This window comes from Monodelphis domestica, chromosome 2, assembly GCF_027887165.1.
Source record: "Monodelphis domestica isolate mMonDom1 chromosome 2, mMonDom1.pri, whole genome shotgun sequence".
In the NCBI taxonomy this organism is placed as follows: domain Eukaryota; kingdom Metazoa; phylum Chordata; class Mammalia; order Didelphimorphia; family Didelphidae; genus Monodelphis; species Monodelphis domestica.
In genome coordinates, this window is record NC_077228.1 from 33,030,871 (window position 1) to 33,050,511 (window position 19,641).

Genomic DNA, 19,641 nt, shown 5'->3' on the forward strand with positions numbered 1-19,641 from the left:
CATCCCCACCTCCCCCACTTCTCACACTCTTTCCTCCCTATGGAGACCCAAGTACATGCTGAGAAAACTCCCAGGCTGGGCTCTGTCTGCAGGTCACCTTCTAGCAGGGGCTCAACCCCTTAGTAAGACTCACATGGGTTTTGCCACTGCCTGTCTGTCCATATGCGAAGCAGGTTGCCTTTCCTCCTTCAAAGATTGTCTGTACCAAGGGTCTGGCTGTAAACCTACAGGGAAAGAAGGCTGGGAGCTGGAGGAGGGTTGTGGCTAGCTCTGACAAAACACATCTTAACTCTCTCCTTAGGGCTATGGAGTTGCTAAGATGGCAGAGGTGGCAAAGTTACCAATGATCCCTAATCTCCAGTAGTGTCCCCTCCGAGCTGACTTCAGAGTGGTCAACAACAACGGGCTGGCCAGCTTACTAGACGCCCATAAAGTATTGGCACCTGCTGCCAAGAGCCAGGGCTTCTGCCTCCTTGAGTGGCACAGGAGCGTGCCAGGTGGACCTAGCTGCACAAGACCACCTTGGGCGCTTAAAGCCAAACACTGGCCACTTCTTTCCTGTAGCCAAACCCACTGGCACAACCTGAAATCCAATGGTTTGTGTGGGACAGGGATGGAAACCAGTCATCTAATCAAAACCCAGTCTGGGTTCAGATGGCAATTAGATGCCCAAGAGGGGCAGTGGCAGAGTAGGCCCTACTGAGGGGCCTGAAGCTGTGCTGGAAGGAGGAGGGTAGCAGAGAGACAGACTCTACCTGTAGACAACCTCATTGGATGCCGTTTCATCGAAGGCAAAATCAAATCGGAATGCCTGGTTCTCTAGGTACTTGGTCAGGTCTACTTTCAACTTGGGTTCATGCACGAGGAGGAGGCACTTGCTGGGAACTGAGATAACATCAAACTCCTTCTTGGCCAGTTCTGCAAGAAGAAAGCACAGATTTGCCAGTGTCAGGAGACACGCTTGTATGTATGTGCATACAGGTATGTATGTGCCCACCCAGTGTGGCAAAGGCTTACCTTGCTTATTAAGAGGGCGCTTCCTAACACAGACACATATCCTATGTTCTTCTATCTGTAAGAGAGGGAGATGACAGGAGGCCAGGCCACTCATCAGCTTGAAACTCGCCTGGGCACCTGCCACCCACAAGGCTGGATCCCAGACTCAGGAGAGTTCTGTTAATGGCCACCATGATCTGGGCCCACATGACATGCTGAGTTGAGTCATGCACACTGCTATAGCCTAGCTGGAGCGGGGAGAGGGGGGTGGCGGCTGCTGTCCAGCCAGGGGCCACACACACTTACAGGGTCAGTTATGGTGAGTCTCTGACAGTCCAGAGTAGCTCGGAATTCCTTGATCATTCTTGCAAATTCCCAGTTTGGCAAGCTGGTGTCATATTCCTGAGGGGCAATAATGGAGGGAAATGGCATCAGTTTTCTGGGGCCTCCATGTGTTCAGAGTACTAGAGACAATCCCTGGAATGAACCCAAACAGGAGGACCCCACAAAGGCCTCAGGACCAATAGGTATAGGGATCTTAAAAGTCCAGGGCCTAAAGGTGGGGGGAAGCCCCAGGGGTAGTAGAAGGGACCCCAAAGGGCTAGGCTAAGGGCCTATTGGGAAGAAGAAAAACACCAAAGGGCTTAGGGCTGCTACCTAGAGGATTCTAACAAAGGTCCTAAACAAAATGCGACCCCAAATCCACATTCAGCCCCAACAGAATTAATTCCCTTTAGAGCAGAGATGCTAAAACTACAGCTCACTGTGAGTCCAGGCCCTAGGATCCCAAATACACCTCAGCCAGGGACAGTGTGGTGTGGATCCAAGGCCCAAAGCATGCCTCAAGCCCAGCCCAGGAAGGCACCTGTGCCCGCTTGATCCGCATTTCTGAGTTCTGAGCCCTCTTCTCTTCACGCTTTGTCTTCATCTTTTCCATTTCCTTCACAATGCATGATTTCCTTCGAACTACAAAAAAGCCCAACAAAAAACTCAGCCCAGCACTTGTTGAAGGCTTTCTTCCTCATAGGTGTTTAGCTAAACCTCTTGGGGTTGGGACAGCCAGGCTGGGGCTAGGGTAGGGCCTGCAGCTGTCTATCTACGTGGTCCCTCCCAGGTACCCTGTTTATGGGTTCAGGTAGCAGAGTAGGGTCACTCAGAGTCAAAGGGTCACTTCAGAAAGCTTGGAATCAAACCATGAGCTTCCCCCTCTCCACTCCAGCTGGTTCTGGGGGTACTTTGGGCCAAAGCCACTTCCTTAAGGCCCATGTCTGCCCACAGACTCCACAGACTTCTACTGCCTCATTTCTGGGACTAGAGCTGGGAGGAAAAGGCTCGCTTACCAGTGAGATGACTGCTGGGTTCTGATGCCTGAGATGCTCCCTACTGCCTCCCCCCCCTTGCCCAGTTCAAGCCTTCTGGGCCCCAGGCTGGCTGCTCTCTGCCCTTGCCTAGCATTAACTCCCCTAGTGCTGTTTCAAAGGAGACACCACCTGAGGGTTTCTGGGGCTAATTGGCATCTCCAGCAAGAAGGGGATTTTTTCTCCTAGCAGATTAGGCACATTTCTCCATTGCCTACTGAAATCCTCTTGCTTCCTAGCCTACGTCAGGGACCTCCTTCCTTTGTCCCAGCTGCTTCTAGACCATACTGTTTCACTCACCTTGGCCTCACTCATTTATATTCTTCCACTGTAGCAACCTCATTTGGAGGCAGGATGTAGGAGGATAGCCCGGGGGAAAGGATGGGGCCTTCCTCTTGGGAGCCCTAGTACTCACTGCTCCCCCAATAGAAGCTATCAAGAAAATTCTTCCTACCTTAGTTTGTCTTTTGCATCATCACTCACTGCTTATGTTGCATTCAATTTGATTTGAGGCCCTTCTAAAATGATGCTCTAGGAAGGAGGCCACACAAATAGCGTGTCTCCATGTATCCATCCCCACAGATGAGCCCTTAAGAGCAAGTAAGGAACCCTGAAACTCTGAAACCCAGCTCTATCGTACTGTCCCTCTTGGCTTAGCTTTCTTCAGTTTACAGGAGGAAGACTAGGCACAAATGACCCTGCCAGCCTCTGGCTGCTACCTGAATTTGCTGGGTTGGCAGATGAGTTGCTTCGGATGGAAGATGTCTGTTCTTCTACAACTTCACTGACAGCCGGCAGTGGGATCTCGGTCATGCCAGGACGGGGAGCACGAGGGAGACCTAAGGGGCAGAGGCAAGAGTTGGCAGGAGCCAGCTGTTGGCAGGATTCTTGTTACGACAAAGACCTGAAAGTGTCCAAGTAAGATTTCTTAAGTAACCACATACTAATGATGATATATCAGGAACTGCAAGCAGAGCTAGAAGGGGGCCTATTGCACCATGCAATGTTTCCCAGAGTTCACACTGATGTGAGCCTGGGGAGAGGCCAATAGGGCAATGAACGCAGGTATAGCTCCTCCATCTACCTACCACAGCCTTGGTTTGGTCTGATGTTCCAGAAACAATGGTAGTAAGTGCCCAAGCAGATTTGAACTGAATAGGATTATAGTCTGTCCTACCCAAGAAGCCCACAAGCTTTGGAATCATACCAGCCTCAATTATTTGATCTATGGGAGGCTGTTTTCCCCTAGAAAGGAGTTTCCTAGCAGCTTGGGTAGCTTGAAGTTGAACTTCTAGATTATTACTATTTATGTCTCTGACAATTTCTATTGCTATTAATGTTCCTCTGGTATTCTTGGCATTACCCAAAATGGAACAGGCTGAGACCCCCACACTGAGGTCCTTTAGGAAAAAGACCAAGTATAGTAGAGGCCAGTGCCCTTATCCCATAGAACTGGGGGGGTGAGGGTGGGAATGGGAGGTGACAGTGAGAGCGGAGCTCAGGCTGTATTTTAGATAGTCCAACACTTCCTCCTGGGCACTCAAGTGGCAGGACTAGCCTTCTAGGCACAAGGATGATCGACAGCATGCCAGAAATTAAGCTGGGTTCCTATCCTGGTCTTTCCATGATGCTTCTTGCTCCATGACACTATTCTCTTCTTTGCCATATCCTTCCTCTGGTTCTCTGCTCTTGCAACAGTTTGTCTCTGTCTGTGCCAGCTCAAACAGCCTTTGTCCCAGGCCTAGCATGGAGGCTCGTGCTGTCTGTCTTTCCTTCCACCAGGGTCCAACATGTGCCCACTCTGCCTCACCCAAAGCTCTTCTTTCAAAGGGCACCAAGGGCCCCTACTACCACAGCCATAGGCTCTGAAGGACACTAGTGATGATTAAGCTTTCCTGCAGCAAATCCTTTGGCCTCAGGGTCCTGCCGGGTCTCTCCATGCCTTTGACTATGGCCAAGGGTCTTCTCTGAAGCTGACTCACAGAATAAGCATTTAAAATGCTTATTCATTCATTCCTCCTTTCTCCTTCCTATCCCCCTACCAAGGCTGGCACTCCTCAGGGGTTTTCTCTGCCTTTCTCAAGAGAGTTCATCCCTTCCATGGCTTCAGGCTCTCCTCTATATGGAAAAATCTCGAATTTCTCTAACTCAGACTCCACTCCTCACCCCAGGTCTACATTGCCACTACTACCACCAGGACCCTTCTGCTGCTTATGACTCATGCTCGAAGTCAAACAAGGTTCAGTAAAGCCTACTCTCGCCTTTATCTCTCTTACAGTTTTACTAGTCACTGTGACCCAAAGTCTTGGAGCTCCCTTTGAAGTCTTTCTTCCTCACAATGGAACCTCTCGGATCAAGTGCACTTCTTTTACATTCTCAGTTCTCATTCCTTCAGTCCACAGCTTCCCGGGTGGCCTCCTGAGGCAGCCCTGTCCACATGCACTTATTAGTCATCTTCCTAAAGCTCATCTGAGACTCAGAAATCTTCAATAGCTCTTCATCACTAAACAAGATGAAATTTTCACGCCTTGGGCCCCAGGACTGGCCTACCATAGCTTCTCTTACCCTCCACTGGCCTGTATCTACATCTAAGCCCTTTGCATTCTCCCTGCCCAGCTACATATCCTTCCTTCCAGATCCCACTGCCCCTCTCCCATTAAGGTTGCAGTGCACTGCTACCCAACTTCAGGGCCCTGTCTCTGGTTCACAGCATTGTCTGCAGGGTTCCTGCTCACTTTCTCAAGCCTATATGGGAGGCTCATCCCTGCAGGAGCCCCTAAGCTTTGCAAATGCCTTTTACCCCTGAACCTGACCTGCTTCAGGCTGCCTGCCAACCTCCAACCTCAGGGTGGGGAGAGATCAACTAGGGAACGTCATGCCCTTCTGAGCCCAAGTAGGTCCACATCCCTTTCTACTGCCAGTCCTGGCACTTTTGCCAAAGGCAGGGGTCTTCTCCACTGAGTCCTCAAGCTTTACATCCTCAACAGTTCAAGTTAGGATCTACTTGTTACTCACTGGGAATTGTGAACTGACTCCTGGTGCTGGCAGCTGCAGAGGGGTCTACTTCCATGTCGTTCTCTTGGGCCATGAGTCTTTGAGTCTCTGCTATAGCAGACATCCGGGTAGAACGGCCACGCAAAGCTGGAGGAATGAAAAGCCCAGCATAGCCCATGAGAGAAAGAAGGTATAAAGGCAGCTTGGGCTTCAGGGAAGACCCACGTTTTTGTCTCTTAGCCAAGCCAAGATAAATGAATAAAATGCAGAATGATCCAAGGCTCACTGCACCAAGGATCTCCTTGGCTCTTTTACTGGCAGGGCTGATGTCTCCCCATTCTCTGACACTAGTGGGATAAGCCCCATCAATGAGGTTATTTGGCCTTCTTCCCCAGATGCAGTCAGAGGATCCTTGAACAGGGAGGCACTGAGAAATCATAAACTTTAGGGTTGTCAGGGATTCTTGGCAAGCCAGCTAGTCCAACCTGTACCTAAAAGGTATCTTTAGTGAAATATCCCCAAATAATGGTCATTGGGCCTCTGCTTAAGAGATGGGCACAGATCTCATCCTTGGATGCTGCTCCCCTATAGACACTGCTCCCACTGGTGACTTGCTCATTGACGCATGGCTTTCAGGAATTAAAGGGAGCAAAGTGGGGTTTTAAAGGGATGGGAAGTATAGTCACATAAGAAGGAGCATAGAGCTGGCCACTTGAAGCTAAGCAGATCTGAGGTTAAATCCCACTTTCTGACCCAGCCCTGGACAGCTCCCTCCTCAAAGATTATAAAGTTGTTGAGAACTTGCCAACTTCCATTCATGGCAGTTTTCTATTCCATTGAAATCACAGAGCCAGGCCCTATTCAATCTATGTTCCCATTAGGAAATCCAAGACCAAGGTCTGGGAAGAGAGATGAGGAAGAAACAAAAATGTGACCCTTATAACTGAAGAACACCAGAGCCAATCACTTCAAGTTATCTGGGTACTAGAAAGGCAATGATGAAATAGCCTCTAACAATGACTGTGTGTTCCCTGTCTAGCCAGAAGGAAGAAGCAGATAGATGATGAGCTTGGGAAACATCACAAGGCTGGTGTGAAGGCACAAAGTGAATTGAATGTAATGACTATAGCTCAGAGCTGGTGACCAGGCCCAAGGGGGCATATGCCCCACACTTGCACCCTTCAGATCTTGAGGATCTGAGAAAGCATTGATCTTGATAAGAAGTCAGACCAAGAAGGATGGAATGCTCCCAAGAATGAAATTCTATTGATATAAATGATTCTAAAGGAAAGAAAGTTAACTGAAGACTGATATTATTAAACAAGAAGCCATCAAAGCCAGCTTAGGTTTAAAAACACAAACTGAGCTCACCAGGAACAGAAAATGAAGGCAGTTCATCTGGAGTGGCACATCCCAATTGAAAGGGCACTGAAGAAAAAAAAATTGGAAAGGTACTGAGCTATATTGATGTCCTGGAGAGGACTGGTCAGCAGTAACTGGAGAGGACAATTGTTGATAGTATGGGGCACCAAAAAAGAGGCAGAGGCCCCAAGAAGTCAGAGAAAAAAGCTCCCAAACCTTAGACCTTACAGCAAACAAAGGTGACAGAGGAAAATCCCAACACCTCCAGGTGCACTTTTCCAGTTGTCATACACTTATAGCTGCTATCTCCAGAGGGATCCTGGGGACAGGGATGATAAAGTAACAGGGACCCTTTTGTAAAGGAGCATATCATAAAGCACCCCCATTATCATTACAGCCACATAACTGAGACTGAAGAGATATGGAGATCACCAGGAGGAGCTACCAAGTTAGTTTTGCCTGTGACAACAAGGGTTTGGACTGAGCAGGACAAATAAAAGATAGTCTACAAGAAGGCTATCCTTCCAACGGGGTAATCAAAAATACTCAAGACTTCTTGGGAGGGGTAGCAGAGGTAACTGATGGACTCCCTACAAAGACTACCAAGGGAAACAAGCACTGACTCTTCTCTCCATACATGTGCTTGTAGCTCCCCTCCCAGAGGTGGCAATAATACAAAACCCAAATGCAGCCATGTCTTATTTATGGGCTATGTTGAGAGAGCTATTATCCATCACTAAAAAGAAGCAGAATCCAAACCGACTATTGGAAGAATCTTCAAGTGGGTGAAGAATGTTAACCCCACTGTCTGAAGGAGGTGGTACAGCCACAGAGTGGGCCTCAGCATGGAATCTGTGGAGAGATTCTCACAGCAATACTGCCCCAGCTGCAAGGCATGGAATCCCCTAGAATTCTCCAAAGAAATCAAGGTGTAGATTACAGAAAGGGCAATGGAAGCCATATCGGGCACCAGAAGATGGCAGCATATTACCAGTAAAGAAAATGCTAAACTACAGCAAAAAGAGAAGAAAGGTGAAGGAATGAGAATGGGCAATGAGAAAAAAAATTATCTCTCTAGATGAATGATGGCATACTTACCTAAAAAGTTAGCTGAAACAATTAACAGCAAAATTACAGAATGTAAAACAAACCCAAGTAAAGCATCAGCATTTCTAAGCATTTACCAACAAAGTCCAGCAGGAAGAGACAGAAAGAGAAATTCCATTTAAAATAATTGTAGATGATATAAAATGCTTGGGAATCTATCCCACCAAGACAAATCCAGGAATTATAGAGAACACCATTACAAAATTACAAAACACCTTTTACGCAAATAAAGACATCTTAAAAACTGGAGAAATAGAAATTGCTCACAGGTAGACAAAATATAACAAAAATGATAATACTACCTAAATTAACTTACTTATTAAATGCCCTATAATCAAACTTCCAAAGAACTATTTTAGAGCTAGGAAAAAAATTAACAAAATTCACTGGAAGAACAAAAGGTGAAGACTATTATCAAGGGAATCAATGGGAAAAAAATGGAAAGGTGGCCCCCTAGTACTAGGAAAGCAGGAAACTGGGAAAAAAGATTTTTACAGCTAGTTTCTCCAATAAAGGTCTCATTTCTTAAATTTATAATACAAGTTATGCCCTAATTGAGAAATGGTCAAAGAATATGAATAGGCAGAAGAAATCAAAGCTATTTATAGTCATGAAAAAATACTCAATCACTATTGAGAAATGCAAATTAAAACAACTCTGAGGTACCACCATCAGACTGACTAATATGAAAAGAAAACAAAAATGATGGGAACAAAAAGTCAGAGGGGATATGGAAAAACAGGGACACTAATGCATTGCTGGTGGAATTGTGAATTGATCTAACCATTTTGGAGAACAACTTGGAACTATACCCAAAGGACTATAAATTGTGCCCAGCCTTTGACTCAGTCATACCACTACAACTAGGTTTTTATCCCAAGAAGATCAAAGGAAAAGGATCCATATGTACAAAAGTGCATAGAGCACCTTTTTTTTTTTTTGTGGTGGCAAAGAATTGGAAATTGAGGGAGTACTCATTGATTAGGGAAGAGCTGGACAAATGTGGTATGTGATTGTGATGGAATATTATTGTACTATATAAGAAATGATGAACAGGATGTTTTCAGAAAAACCTGAGAAGACTTACATGAATAATGGAAAATGAAATGAATAGTACCAGGATAACATTGTATACAATATTAATTATAGTGTATTCATGATCAAATGTGAATGACTTAGCTATTCTCAACAATATAAGGATCCAAGACAATTATGAAGGATTTATGTTTAAGGAAAAATGTTATTCACCTCCAGAAAAAAATACTGATGGTTAGGAAACCAGGCCTGGAGATGGGAGGACCTAGGTTCAAATCTGGCCTCAATCACTTCTTGGCTATGTGACTCTGGGCAAGTCACTCTTATCCCATTTGCCCCACCATTGCCTTTCTGCCCTGGAATTGTTATTAGAAGAGAAAGTAAGAATTTAAAAATAAAAAGGAAAGTACTGATGGATTTTGAATGAAGATTGAAGCATTTTTTTGGGTCTATTTTCTTTTGCAACCTTGGTAAAGTGGGAATATGCTTTGAATGACTTCGCATATCTATATCAAATTGCTCTTAGCAAGAAGGGAGGAGGAGGAGAAGGAAGGGAATTTGGAACTCAAAATCTTAATTGAAAAGTTTTACATGTCATTGAGAACAAAAAATAAATAAATAAAAAGAAGAAAGATGCTAGCAATTCAGGTCCAGAGAAGGTCTTAACTGTGGAGGTAATGAAAGGTGCACTGAATCCAAGAATAGGAAACAGAAGCAAGAAGGTAAAGGGAGAACATACACAACTGAATCCTGGGTGAGAGAAATAAACCATTAGGACAAGTTGAGGCAGAGGCCCATAATGTGGCTCAAGACAACCCAAGCAATGGCAAGATGGTATAATATTGGAGAAGGCAGCAAGATGATACCTTAGGGTCAAAATGGCAGAACCAAAGTGGTTAAACAGTGAAAGGGTGGCACTATGGATTGCTCTGAAAGACTTCAAGGTATCAGATCTGGGCCAACAACCCTGGACTCTCAAAGCAGTTGACATGATTTCTGAAAAAATCCTGGAGATGCAGATTGGTCTAATGGATAAAGAATTGGCTTAAGAGTCAGGAAGACCTGGGTTCAGTCGCTACCTTTTACACAAACTGTAGGATTACGAAAAAATTACTTCATCTCTCATGGTTCTAGGCCCTTTCCCAAGGCTTTGTTCTATGTTGCACAGCAGGTATCTATCAGAGGTTGTAGAGGGAATTTGCTCACTGGGAGGTTAGTTCTCTATGCCAATGGAAAAAAACCCACACACAAACTTTATCCAAACCAAAATGAGTTTAACCACTTCAACCAAAAAGTCATGGAGAAAAGGAGCATATCACCGTAGAAGTGGGTAGGCTAAAAAAGGAGGAAAGCAAGGGAGCAGAATCCTCAAAATAATGATGTTGAATCTTGGTAAAATTCTCTCTCATTATTCAAGGGAAGGATGATGAGGATTTAGAAAGAAAGTCACAGTAGTCAGTAAGAACCACCATGGAGTCATGAAGAATGTTTCAGCTAATGCTGATTTCTTGTCTTTTTTTGTAAATCTTTATCTTCTGTTCTAGTACCACTTCTAAGATAGAAAAGCAGTAAGGGCTAGGCAATTGGGGTTAAGTGACTTGCCCAGGGTCACAAAGCTAGGAAGTATCTGAAGTCACATCTGAACCCAGGTCCTCCCAACTCCAGGCATGGCTCTCTATCTACTATATTACCTAGTTGGCCCTCTGATTCTTTTCTTGACAGGGTTACCAGGCCAATAGATCAAGTGAAATTGTATAAATTTCAGCAAAGAATAATGAAAAGTCTTTCCTACTATATACATATCTTGATGGATAAGTTGACAAGATATAGGTGATGTAGTGAGCTAAATTCATAAACATTATTGAATTACTGTCCAATAAAAGGTAGCCTTTGGGTGCAGGAACCTAGGATCATCCAGGGGTCCCCAAACTGTGGCCCCCAGGTCATACGGCCCCCACTGCACTTCCGGAAGGGGCAGCTCTTTCATTGGTGGTCAATGAGAGGAGCACTGTATGTGGTGGCACCACAAAACACAGCCTCACTCATGTACAGCACTACTTCTGGTACAAAATCCTTTGCGTGGTGCCTTGTTCTGAGAGTAACTGAATGAGAAGGAGGCGTCGCACAAAGGATTATGTGGCTGCACAATGGAAGACATCAGCATGGTGAGTGGCAATTTGGGGGAGGGGATTACGCACTGTGTATACTGCTGCCCGATATAGTGATGATGGAGATGGGTCTGTGCAAGGTGTCACAAGCCCATCACAGCCAGCGCTGTAGCCTCTGCTATCCCAGACAGCGGTATATAGATTTGTCCAAACTTTTTTTAATAGTCTGGCCCTCTAACGGTCTGAGGGACAGTGAATTGGCCCCGTTTAAAAAAGTTTGGGGATCCCTAACCTATTTACTGCCTTGTTCTCTTCTATATTTCTAGCAGTAACTTAGATGAAGACATAAATGCTCTTTAAATTTGCAGATGACAGTCAAAATTCAAAAATCTCAAAGTTGGGAAAATATGGGCTGGTTCTTAAACGGAAATAAACAAATCGGAATTGAAAAAAACCAACCCCCCAAACTCTTCATGAATACAAGAGAAGGGGGGTGGGTAGGGCGAGTCAAGGTTTTTACCAATTGCATGATGAATGAGACAATAGGACACATGGCAGTCAATAAACTCTTTGGTGAATCAAGAAAGCAGAGTTTTCCGAGTAAGAGAGGGTGAATGTCCCGCAGCACTTCAGCCCGGGCCAGACAGCCAATACCTTGGGTTTCAGTATGGTGGCCACTTTGACCAGCACTGGCTCTCGCATGGAGGACGGTGACCAGGACAGCAAGGTGACTAGACACCAAATCACACAAAGATCAAAAGGATGAGGGACATTCAGCCTGGAGAAGAGCAAAATTGGGTATGTGCAAGATAACTGGGCATTTGATGAACTGTCATGTGAAAAGAGGCATCAGACTTAATTCTGTTTGGTCTCAAAACCTGAGGTTGGAACAATTTATGGAAGTCACAGAGGCAGAGTTATAGTAGTGAAGAGTGAATAGGAAGGGAAAAAAGGGGGGAAGGGGGAAGAGAGGGGGCGGGCAACTAGGTAGCTCAATGGATAGAGCCAGGCCTGGAGATGGGAGGTCTTGGGTTCAAATCCGACCTCAGATGCTTCTTAGCTGTGTGACCTCGGGCAAGTCACTTAACCCCAATTGTCTAGCCTTTACCACTCTTATCCCTTGGAACAAATACTCAGTCTCAACTCAGAAGGTAAAGGTTTAAAAAAATAAAAAGCCCTACATCACAATACATACATCCTCAGGCCATCAGGAGTGTTATAAAGGGGATTGACTTGAGAAGCCTTGAGTTGCTTTGTAGTCTCATGAGCTACGATTTCCTAACCTAGCATCATTTCTCCAACAAGGAGGGCTCACCACCTTTACTCAGAATGAGAATCAGTCCCTGCCCACAGCCCCGACGTATCCCCTGCTCAGTGTGCATTTAATGAATGGAATGGAATTGTGGAGTGAGATGATCTACAGAAGACCCAAAATAAGAAATGAGTTTGGAGACTATATGTGCAGGGGTCATGTGTTTCAACAGGGAATTCCCATCATAAACATGTATTTCAACCAGTTTATGTGGTTCTGAAGATTAATCCTAGTGAATGTCAAGCAAGTATTCTTCATGGCCTCCAGAGGACATAAATGTCAAGAGGCAGGATTAGAATCCACACCCCATACTATCTACTCAGTCATCCTACTTCTCTGAAGGCTTCAGCAGCTGACCTGACAAAGAATGCCTTGGAACCCCAGATAGACAGAAAGCCTAGAGAAGTAGACAGAGGCCAATGCCTTCTCTCCCCAGGCTGGGGGAGCACCGGTTCCCCCCAAAGAGTGCTACTAGCCCACTGGTCTATCACTATGCCCCACGGAACCAAAATGACAAGACTCCTAAACCCTATGATCCCCTCCAGAAAGCCAGTTCTCATGACATCTATCCCTTCCTGTCAATACTGCACTTTTTCAGAGGGCTTCTCTGGTCCCAAAGGTGTTAATAATATGAGGAGTCCATGGTATGATGGTCAACGGACTACTCCAAATCCCCAAGCCTGATCCTCTGCCTGGGGGGCGGCTGTCATTCTCCCCAGCAATGCTGTGGGTCCTTCCAACAATCCAGACACAGGGAGGCGTTTAGAAGGCAGATTTGGAGATCGTACTTTTCCCAGAGGTGGTGCTAAGCGCTCTAGAAAAGCAGATGAGGCCAGCAAGGGGGTGGTCAGGCTTAGACACTGCCCCCCCCCCCTGCTCCCCCCAAAGACCTGCTCATTTGTATTCTTTAAGCAAGTGCTCTTGGGGAATACTGCCTGCCTGGAAGGCTCTCTCCCAGCCTTCACCTCAACTAGGGTCCTTGGCTTCAAAGATTCTGCTCAAATATCGGCACCCCTCAACTTCCCTCCCAAGGAAACCTTTCCTAGGGCTCCCAGTTGGCAGTGCCACCTCCCTCCTTGTCTATCTAGCATGCACTGATTAATAAAGTAAACTCCTCGAGGGCAGGGCCTGGTCTTGCTTTTTTCTTTGTAGCCCCCGGGCCTGACAAACTGTAAGTCGGGAATCTCTGCTTATGGGTAAGTCTTTGGCCAAACTTAATGATTAGTGCTTGTTGTCAGGCTCTAAGGGGGGTGGGGGCTTCCAGAGAAAACACTGGATTCCTGGTCAGTGAAGCGACCGCCCCCCCAAGGACTTTCCTGCCAGGGACAGAGGATCCAACGCTGTCCGTGCAGAAGCCACAGCCCCACAGCAGCAGAAAGGCAGGAGTGGGGAGCGCCAGGCCCGCCCACCTGCTCATGCACTCTGTTTACCTTCTTTGGGAGCAGGGATTTTGGAGAGGGTTGATCGGCGCTTTTGTTTCTGGGGAGAAAAAAAAACAGAGGTCTTGGTTGTTCTCTGCTGGGTCCTCCCCTTGCCCCATCCTGCAGGTGACCTACCTGGACAGTGACATTTTCCTGGAGGGGCAGGCTATCCTTTGGGTGGACGGGGAGAGGAGAGAGTTGCAGAAGCTCTGGGTTTATGGCTGCCACATCCTCAAAATCAATCTGCAAGGAGCAAGCAAAGGGTTCAGTGGGACAAAGCTGTTTGCTTAGCTCCCATCTGGGCTGGAGGCCCAGGATGCCGGGAGATTCCCACCAAGAGCTCATCGTTAAGAGATGCAGGCTGCTATTCTTCAGTATCAGGCTAGAAATACGCTTGGGGGGGATTTTCCAGATGTCGGCCCAAGGGCAGGCATCTGTTGCTCACAATAAACATGACTGGATGGATGGGTGGGATGAGGATGGACTGGCAAATGCCACACGGCTCCCCCAGGATTCCAGCAGTTCCCCTGGAAGATAGCCAGTTGACACTCCTACTCCCAGAGGCTCGATGAACTCCCTGGACAATCGGGGACCACTGGCGTCCCTAATGAGCCGCGAATGCCTTGAAGCCTCAGCTCAGTCTCCTCAGCAGTGCTGGCTCTTGGCAGGGGGCCTCCAACACTGAGGGCTAGACTGTCCTTGGGCAGCACCAGGCCTCTCTCAGCAGTCACCTTCGCTTCCCTTTCTGCTGCTGCCTGCAGCGAGGTCACAATCCCAGGCCCTGGGAGGCCCCCAGCATGTCTGCCTGCATGACATCACAGGGGGTTCAAAATAAGGAGCAAAAACACAGAACATTTCAAAGGGCCAGTAGCCAGGTTCTGCTTCCTCCAACGTTAAAGACTCTCCTTCCTATGTACCGAAGCCCGAGACAAGTTTTAAAATAGTCGTTCAATGGAGAGCAGGCCTCGAGTGTTCGCCAGGCCTGGCACAGAAGGATGTGCCCCCTGAGGGAGAGTTCAAGGTAAGATACTGTCCCAGCCCTCTAAATGCTCCTAGGCTGGCTGAGGAGCCAGTGCTAAGCCTATCCACAGTGCTACAAAGCCCCTTCTTCTGAATCCCACCCCCACCCCCCAGCTGCACTGGATAATACAAGGCATATCATTATATCTCACTGAACAGAAGATAAAACAGGGGTGTGGCCAGATCAAGAAGAGCCTTGAATGCCAGGAAAGGGGTTTGAAGTAAATTCTTTAAACAAAGAGGAGGCATTGAAAACTTAAGTCCAGAGGAGCTCAGGCCCAAATCTTCAAGCTGACCAGAAGCACAAAAGCTCTCTTCAAGAGCCCCCACCAGTAGTCATTTAGTCTTTGCTTCAGACGCCCAGGAGCTTGCCTCTAAAGGGTTCCTCTAAGAGCCTGTGCCTTACCCTGGATGTTCACCATATGGCTGCCAAGCACTCTTGCTCTGGCCAGGAGACATCTAGCTCTTAGGCAGGAGCACAGCTCAGCAGGTAAAACAAGGCAGTTAGCATCTTCAAATGTCACCAGGCATCACCGGTGTGATGCCAGCAGGGATCAGTGGTGTGGCCTGCAGCCTGTTAGCCCAAACTGCTGCCACCATCTCTGCTTCCCTGCCTCTTCCTGAAAATCCTCCCAATCACCACCCAGCCTGTCTGGTTTTCTTTCAGGGCCCCTCCTGAAGCCTGCTCCCACTTGCCACCTCACTTCATTCCTGAAGACTGGCACCAGCCCCAGGCCCAAGCTGAAGCCCTTCCCAGCTCCTCTCTTTGGTCTATCGCTACTCTTCACCAAGCCCCACGTTATGGTATCCCATAGACGGTAAAGACTAGTTGTCTGGCCTATAGTGCCTATGTCTAAGCCTGGCATCAAAGGCTCTCTGGAGATAAGCTAGCTCCAACCTGCCTTTTCTTCCTTCGAGCCTTAAGCAGCAGTTCCCTTAACCCTCACCTCTAGAACAAAGGCCTGTCACTTCGGAAATCTTATGAACCCCTCTGGCTTGCTGTCCTTTCAAGAAGCCTGAGCCCCATTCTCTAAATAATGTTTTTTTAAATATATAAGAAAAAATATTGGATTGCCCAGAATGCTAATTATATTGAAATACAATAAGCTATCAGACATGTAGAAACAAATCCATGGACCCTAGGTGAAGAGCTCATGCTCTAGGTTGGTTTTCCTATCCTTCCTTTTACCCATGCCACCCATGCCTAACCTTCAGTTCCTTTACATTTCCTTTAACCAAGATCATCTCTCTCTTTCTCTCTCCAAACCTTTATCTTCCATCTTAGAATCAATATTTTGCATTGGTTCCAAGGCAGATGAGCAGTAAAGGGTAGGCAATGGACCTTAAGTGACTTCCTTAAGATCACACAGGTAGAAAGTATCTGAGGCCAGATTTAAACCCAGAACCTCCCGAATGAGTCATCCAGCTTTCTCCATCCTTCTCTTTAATCACAGAATTAAAACTCATCACACCTCTGAGCTCAGGGGACGTGAAAGGGAAGGTGAAGGAGCCTGCTGAGGCATCTGGTCCAACATCAGCACCTGACTGAGAAAATCTCCAATTCCATCTCTGAGGGGTGACAATCGTTTCCAGCCTCTGCTGGCACACCTTCCCTGGCAGCCTGGTAAGAGGGAGAGCTCTGCAGCTCCTCTCCTAAAGGCAGGGCTGAGGCTCCAGCACTCTTCTGAGAGTCAGTTCAGGTTCCGCCACATTTCTGGCCATAAGAGAACCCCACCTCCATCTCCTACAGTGCTATCCAGTCCTAAACCTTACACACTCCCTTCCTCTGGTTTTCTTGCCATTGACTAGAACAAATGCCCAGGATCCTGCAGGGATCTTGCACTTAGGAGCTGAGTTTAGTATGGACATGGCCCTGTTTGTTACTTAAAACACACAGGTTAAATATATATGTCGATAACTTTAATGAAGCCCTAGGCTTTCATACAGTCCCTTCTTCTAGCCCATGGGTGATCCCTACTATGTGCATAGCACATGGAGGTAGGGGATGAAACAGCAATCATTAGAAACTGTGACCCTTGAACACAGCACAAGTCAGACTGCTCCAGTCTTGACCTCTGGGGAGGATGGGCCTCTGCAGATGAGTCAGCATTGCCCAACTCACCTCTTTGCCTTTGGTAGAACCACCTTCTGCCCATTCCACCGAGACAGAGGACCTTTCCAGATTTACTGTCATGACATTGGCACTATGAATCAGACCTGAAAGGAGGAAAGGGAGAGGCCAGTATAAGGAAAGATGAATAGAATAATGCCATCCCCTGAAAGGGTCCCAGGGCTGGCTAGCACTCTCCATTAACTTAAAGATCATTTATCAAGAGTGATTGTAAGCCCAACAAAGGGTAGAGGAATGGAAAAGGGACCTGGGACCCTTGGGCCAAGGGAAACTCAACACTTCCTTTTCAGGCTAGAATTGTAGCCAGAGGGCCTTTGGACAATGTCATGCTCTGAGCAAGCTCTCAAAAAGAGCAACATGTTTATAGGGTAAGGAGTCCCTAAAATCAATCAACAAAGCCACAACCCATGATGTACACTCAGAACTCCTCCTCCTCTTCAGCTTCACAAGTCACCTGTACCCATCTCATTGATTCAACATTTATTAGGCACATATTCTGCAAAGCACTTCAGAGAATATAAGCAAGCCCTTTTAAATAGGAAGGATCTAGTAGTGGGTCCAAGGCTCCTGTGCCAGCCAGCACTCTAACCTGCAGACACCAGAGGCATTCCCAGAGGCAATGTGGTCACAATGGCCTGGGGCAAGCAAGATGCTAGCCCCATAACAGCTAAGAGAGCACACTGCTCAAAGTCCTCCAGCCTGGCCCTGAAAGCATCCCTTTTAAGAAGAGGCCAAGTGAAGTCCTTTCCCTTTGGCCTGGCCACTGTTGCCACCGAGGCTAGCCCTCTCCCAGCAAGGGGAGAAGCCCGGGGTGAGCACTGGGCACGTTCACATTGGCACAGCCTCCCCCTCCCCCTCTCCTCTCTCTGGGAAGGATGAGACTAGGTCCTTAGAAGAGAGACTCAGACCTCAGGGCCTCGCACTGAGAGCAGGGGGTCCCCCATCCATGGCGGCTTGAGTGCCTGCCCCACAAACCACTGGAAGGCGTCTGAACCCGGCCCAAGGCTGCCACCTCCTCCTCTAACCCTACTCAGTGCTAGCCCTCCGACCCACCCAGGCCCCGCCCCGCTCCATCAGCCCCGCCCCAAACTGTCTAGGCCCCGCCCTATAGCCCCGCCCCCTGTGGGCTCAGCCCGATCCACGCCCTCAGGCCCCGCCCCCTCACCATTGCTTCGCTGGATCTTGATGGCGAGGCCAGGAAGCAAACGGGCAAGCAGAGTAGCGTCCATGGCGAGCCAGTCGGGCGAGGGACGAGTGTGGCAGCGAGGAGGTTCGGGAGCCGGGCAGGCCTCGGAGCAGCAGCGGATACCACAGCAGTAGTAGAGGCGTCTACCTTCACGGTCAAATCTAGCTTGCGCCAACCGCCGCTGTTTAAATCCCGCGCGCCTGCGTCCTACGTGTGCGTCAACACGCTTCCGTCCCCCCTCCCGTCCCGGCGCGCGACGCCTCCTGGGAAATGTAGTTCTCTTCCGGCCCGATTCCCTCCGCTTCCGGACTAGAGACCAGATCTCTGCCGACCAGAGACCACAATGCGCCTGCGCAGTCTCGCCTCCTAGCATTCGAGACCGTACGGTCAGCTTCTTAAAGCTTAGACCCTCTCCTTTTAGGGCCGGTGATGGACAGCCCCCTGACTGGAGGTGGCAAGCGTAAGAGCCAGCACTGAGCCCTAGGGAGAGTCCGAAGCTTTCTGGAGGAGGGAAACAGAGGCTGAGGGAGGTTGTAGCTTGCTCAAAGTCACAGCTGCTAAGTCTCTGAGGCAGGGTTTAAGCTGGGGTCTTGCTGCCTCCAAGTCCAGACCTCTCTCCACTACGTCACCAACGCAGACATCTCTGATGGGGGTTTACATGCCTCACAAACAAGTGTGTGTGTGTGTGTGTGTGTATGTGTGGGGTCATCAGAATCCTCCACTGATCCTGGCTGCAAAAGGGAGAGCCTTCACTTGTCCAGTGCTGGGCTTTCCAGGCCCCAGATCTCTGGTCCAGCTCCTGAGAAGCGAATGGATTCTTGGGCCCCCTCCCATCAGGCCCTGTCACATGGCACCCAGGCGGCCCAAAGCTCAGCCTGTTGGGAAGACTTGCCAGGACCCCCATCAGAAGATATCCTGTCACTGAAGTCTCCTAGCCGGTGAAGGAGAGAAGGGAGATGACACTGGAGGGACTCTGGCAAATGGGTCTTGGACTAAATGTACCTGACCATTTCCCTTTAACAACAGAAGCCTCCCATGTCCCACACATCTCTCTCTGCATGGCCCAACGCACAAGAGGCAGCTCTAGACCAATCACATCTGCTAGTCATGCATTGGCAAAATCCATGATTGGGGGGGAGTTATAGCCAGCCATGGTTGAATGAAGGGAAGTTCTCAGTCAATAAACAAGTATTAAGCACCTACTATATGCCAGGCATGTGCTGAAATCTGTCATGTTTAGTAATTTTGGCCACATGTCAGCTAGATCAGGCTGCTCCATTTCACCTGAACCTTCCAGAGCTGGGAAATAGGCTGCTCATGGATTACTGCAGAGCCATCTGGTGGACAAAAAAATATACTGCTTGATATCAGGAAAATCTTTTATAAAAAAATTCTTCATGATTGTCCTTTGTTTTTCCATTCCTTAAATTTTCCCCAATATTCCTCCTCTTTCCCTCCCAGAGAGCCATCCCATTTGGAATCAATACAGGCAGAAGAGTGGTGAGGGTTAGGCAATGGGGGTTAAGTGACTTGCCCAGGGTCACACAGCTGGGAAGTGTCTGAGGCCAGATTTGAACCTAGGACCTCTTGTCTCTAGACCTGACTTTCAAT

General features: G+C 47.9%; 1 protein-coding gene and 1 long non-coding RNA gene across 5 annotated transcripts in view; one reads left to right on the forward strand and one right to left on the reverse strand.

The window, feature by feature from the left end:
- KIF2C (kinesin family member 2C) overlaps nucleotides 1-19,362 on the reverse strand; it is a 31,288-nt gene extending 11,926 nt beyond the window's left edge. Inside the window, exons 1-12 of one of the 4 annotated variants that reach the window (XM_007480261.3) lie at nucleotides 18,010-18,249; nucleotides 16,836-16,930; nucleotides 13,829-13,936; nucleotides 13,703-13,751; nucleotides 6,720-6,776; nucleotides 5,370-5,495; nucleotides 3,074-3,193; nucleotides 1,862-1,962; nucleotides 1,303-1,398; nucleotides 1,018-1,072; nucleotides 756-918; nucleotides 134-224 (exon numbers count right to left, since the gene is read on the reverse strand). In XM_007480261.3, the coding sequence (XP_007480323.2) occupies nucleotides 134-224; nucleotides 756-918; nucleotides 1,018-1,072; nucleotides 1,303-1,398; nucleotides 1,862-1,962; nucleotides 3,074-3,193; nucleotides 5,370-5,495; nucleotides 6,720-6,776; nucleotides 13,703-13,751; nucleotides 13,829-13,936; nucleotides 16,836-16,930; nucleotides 18,010-18,073 (1,125 nt within the window). In that variant the 5' untranslated portion in view covers nucleotides 18,074-18,249. Of the gene's footprint in view, nucleotides 1-133; nucleotides 225-755; nucleotides 919-1,017; nucleotides 1,073-1,302; nucleotides 1,399-1,861; nucleotides 1,963-3,073; nucleotides 3,194-5,369; nucleotides 5,496-6,719; nucleotides 6,777-13,702; nucleotides 13,752-13,828; nucleotides 13,937-14,138; nucleotides 14,425-16,835; nucleotides 16,931-17,752; nucleotides 17,901-18,009 lie in introns of those variants that run through there. The other 3 variants (XM_007480262.3, XM_001363249.4, XM_007480263.3) reach the window with 3 other exon arrangements.
- LOC103104634 (uncharacterized) lies at nucleotides 14,469-16,641 on the forward strand. Its single transcript, XR_460980.3, has 2 exons — nucleotides 14,469-14,714; nucleotides 16,168-16,641. It is a non-coding gene; the product is annotated as an uncharacterized LOC103104634 (long non-coding RNA).
- Nucleotides 19,363-19,641: the final 279 nt, after the last annotated feature.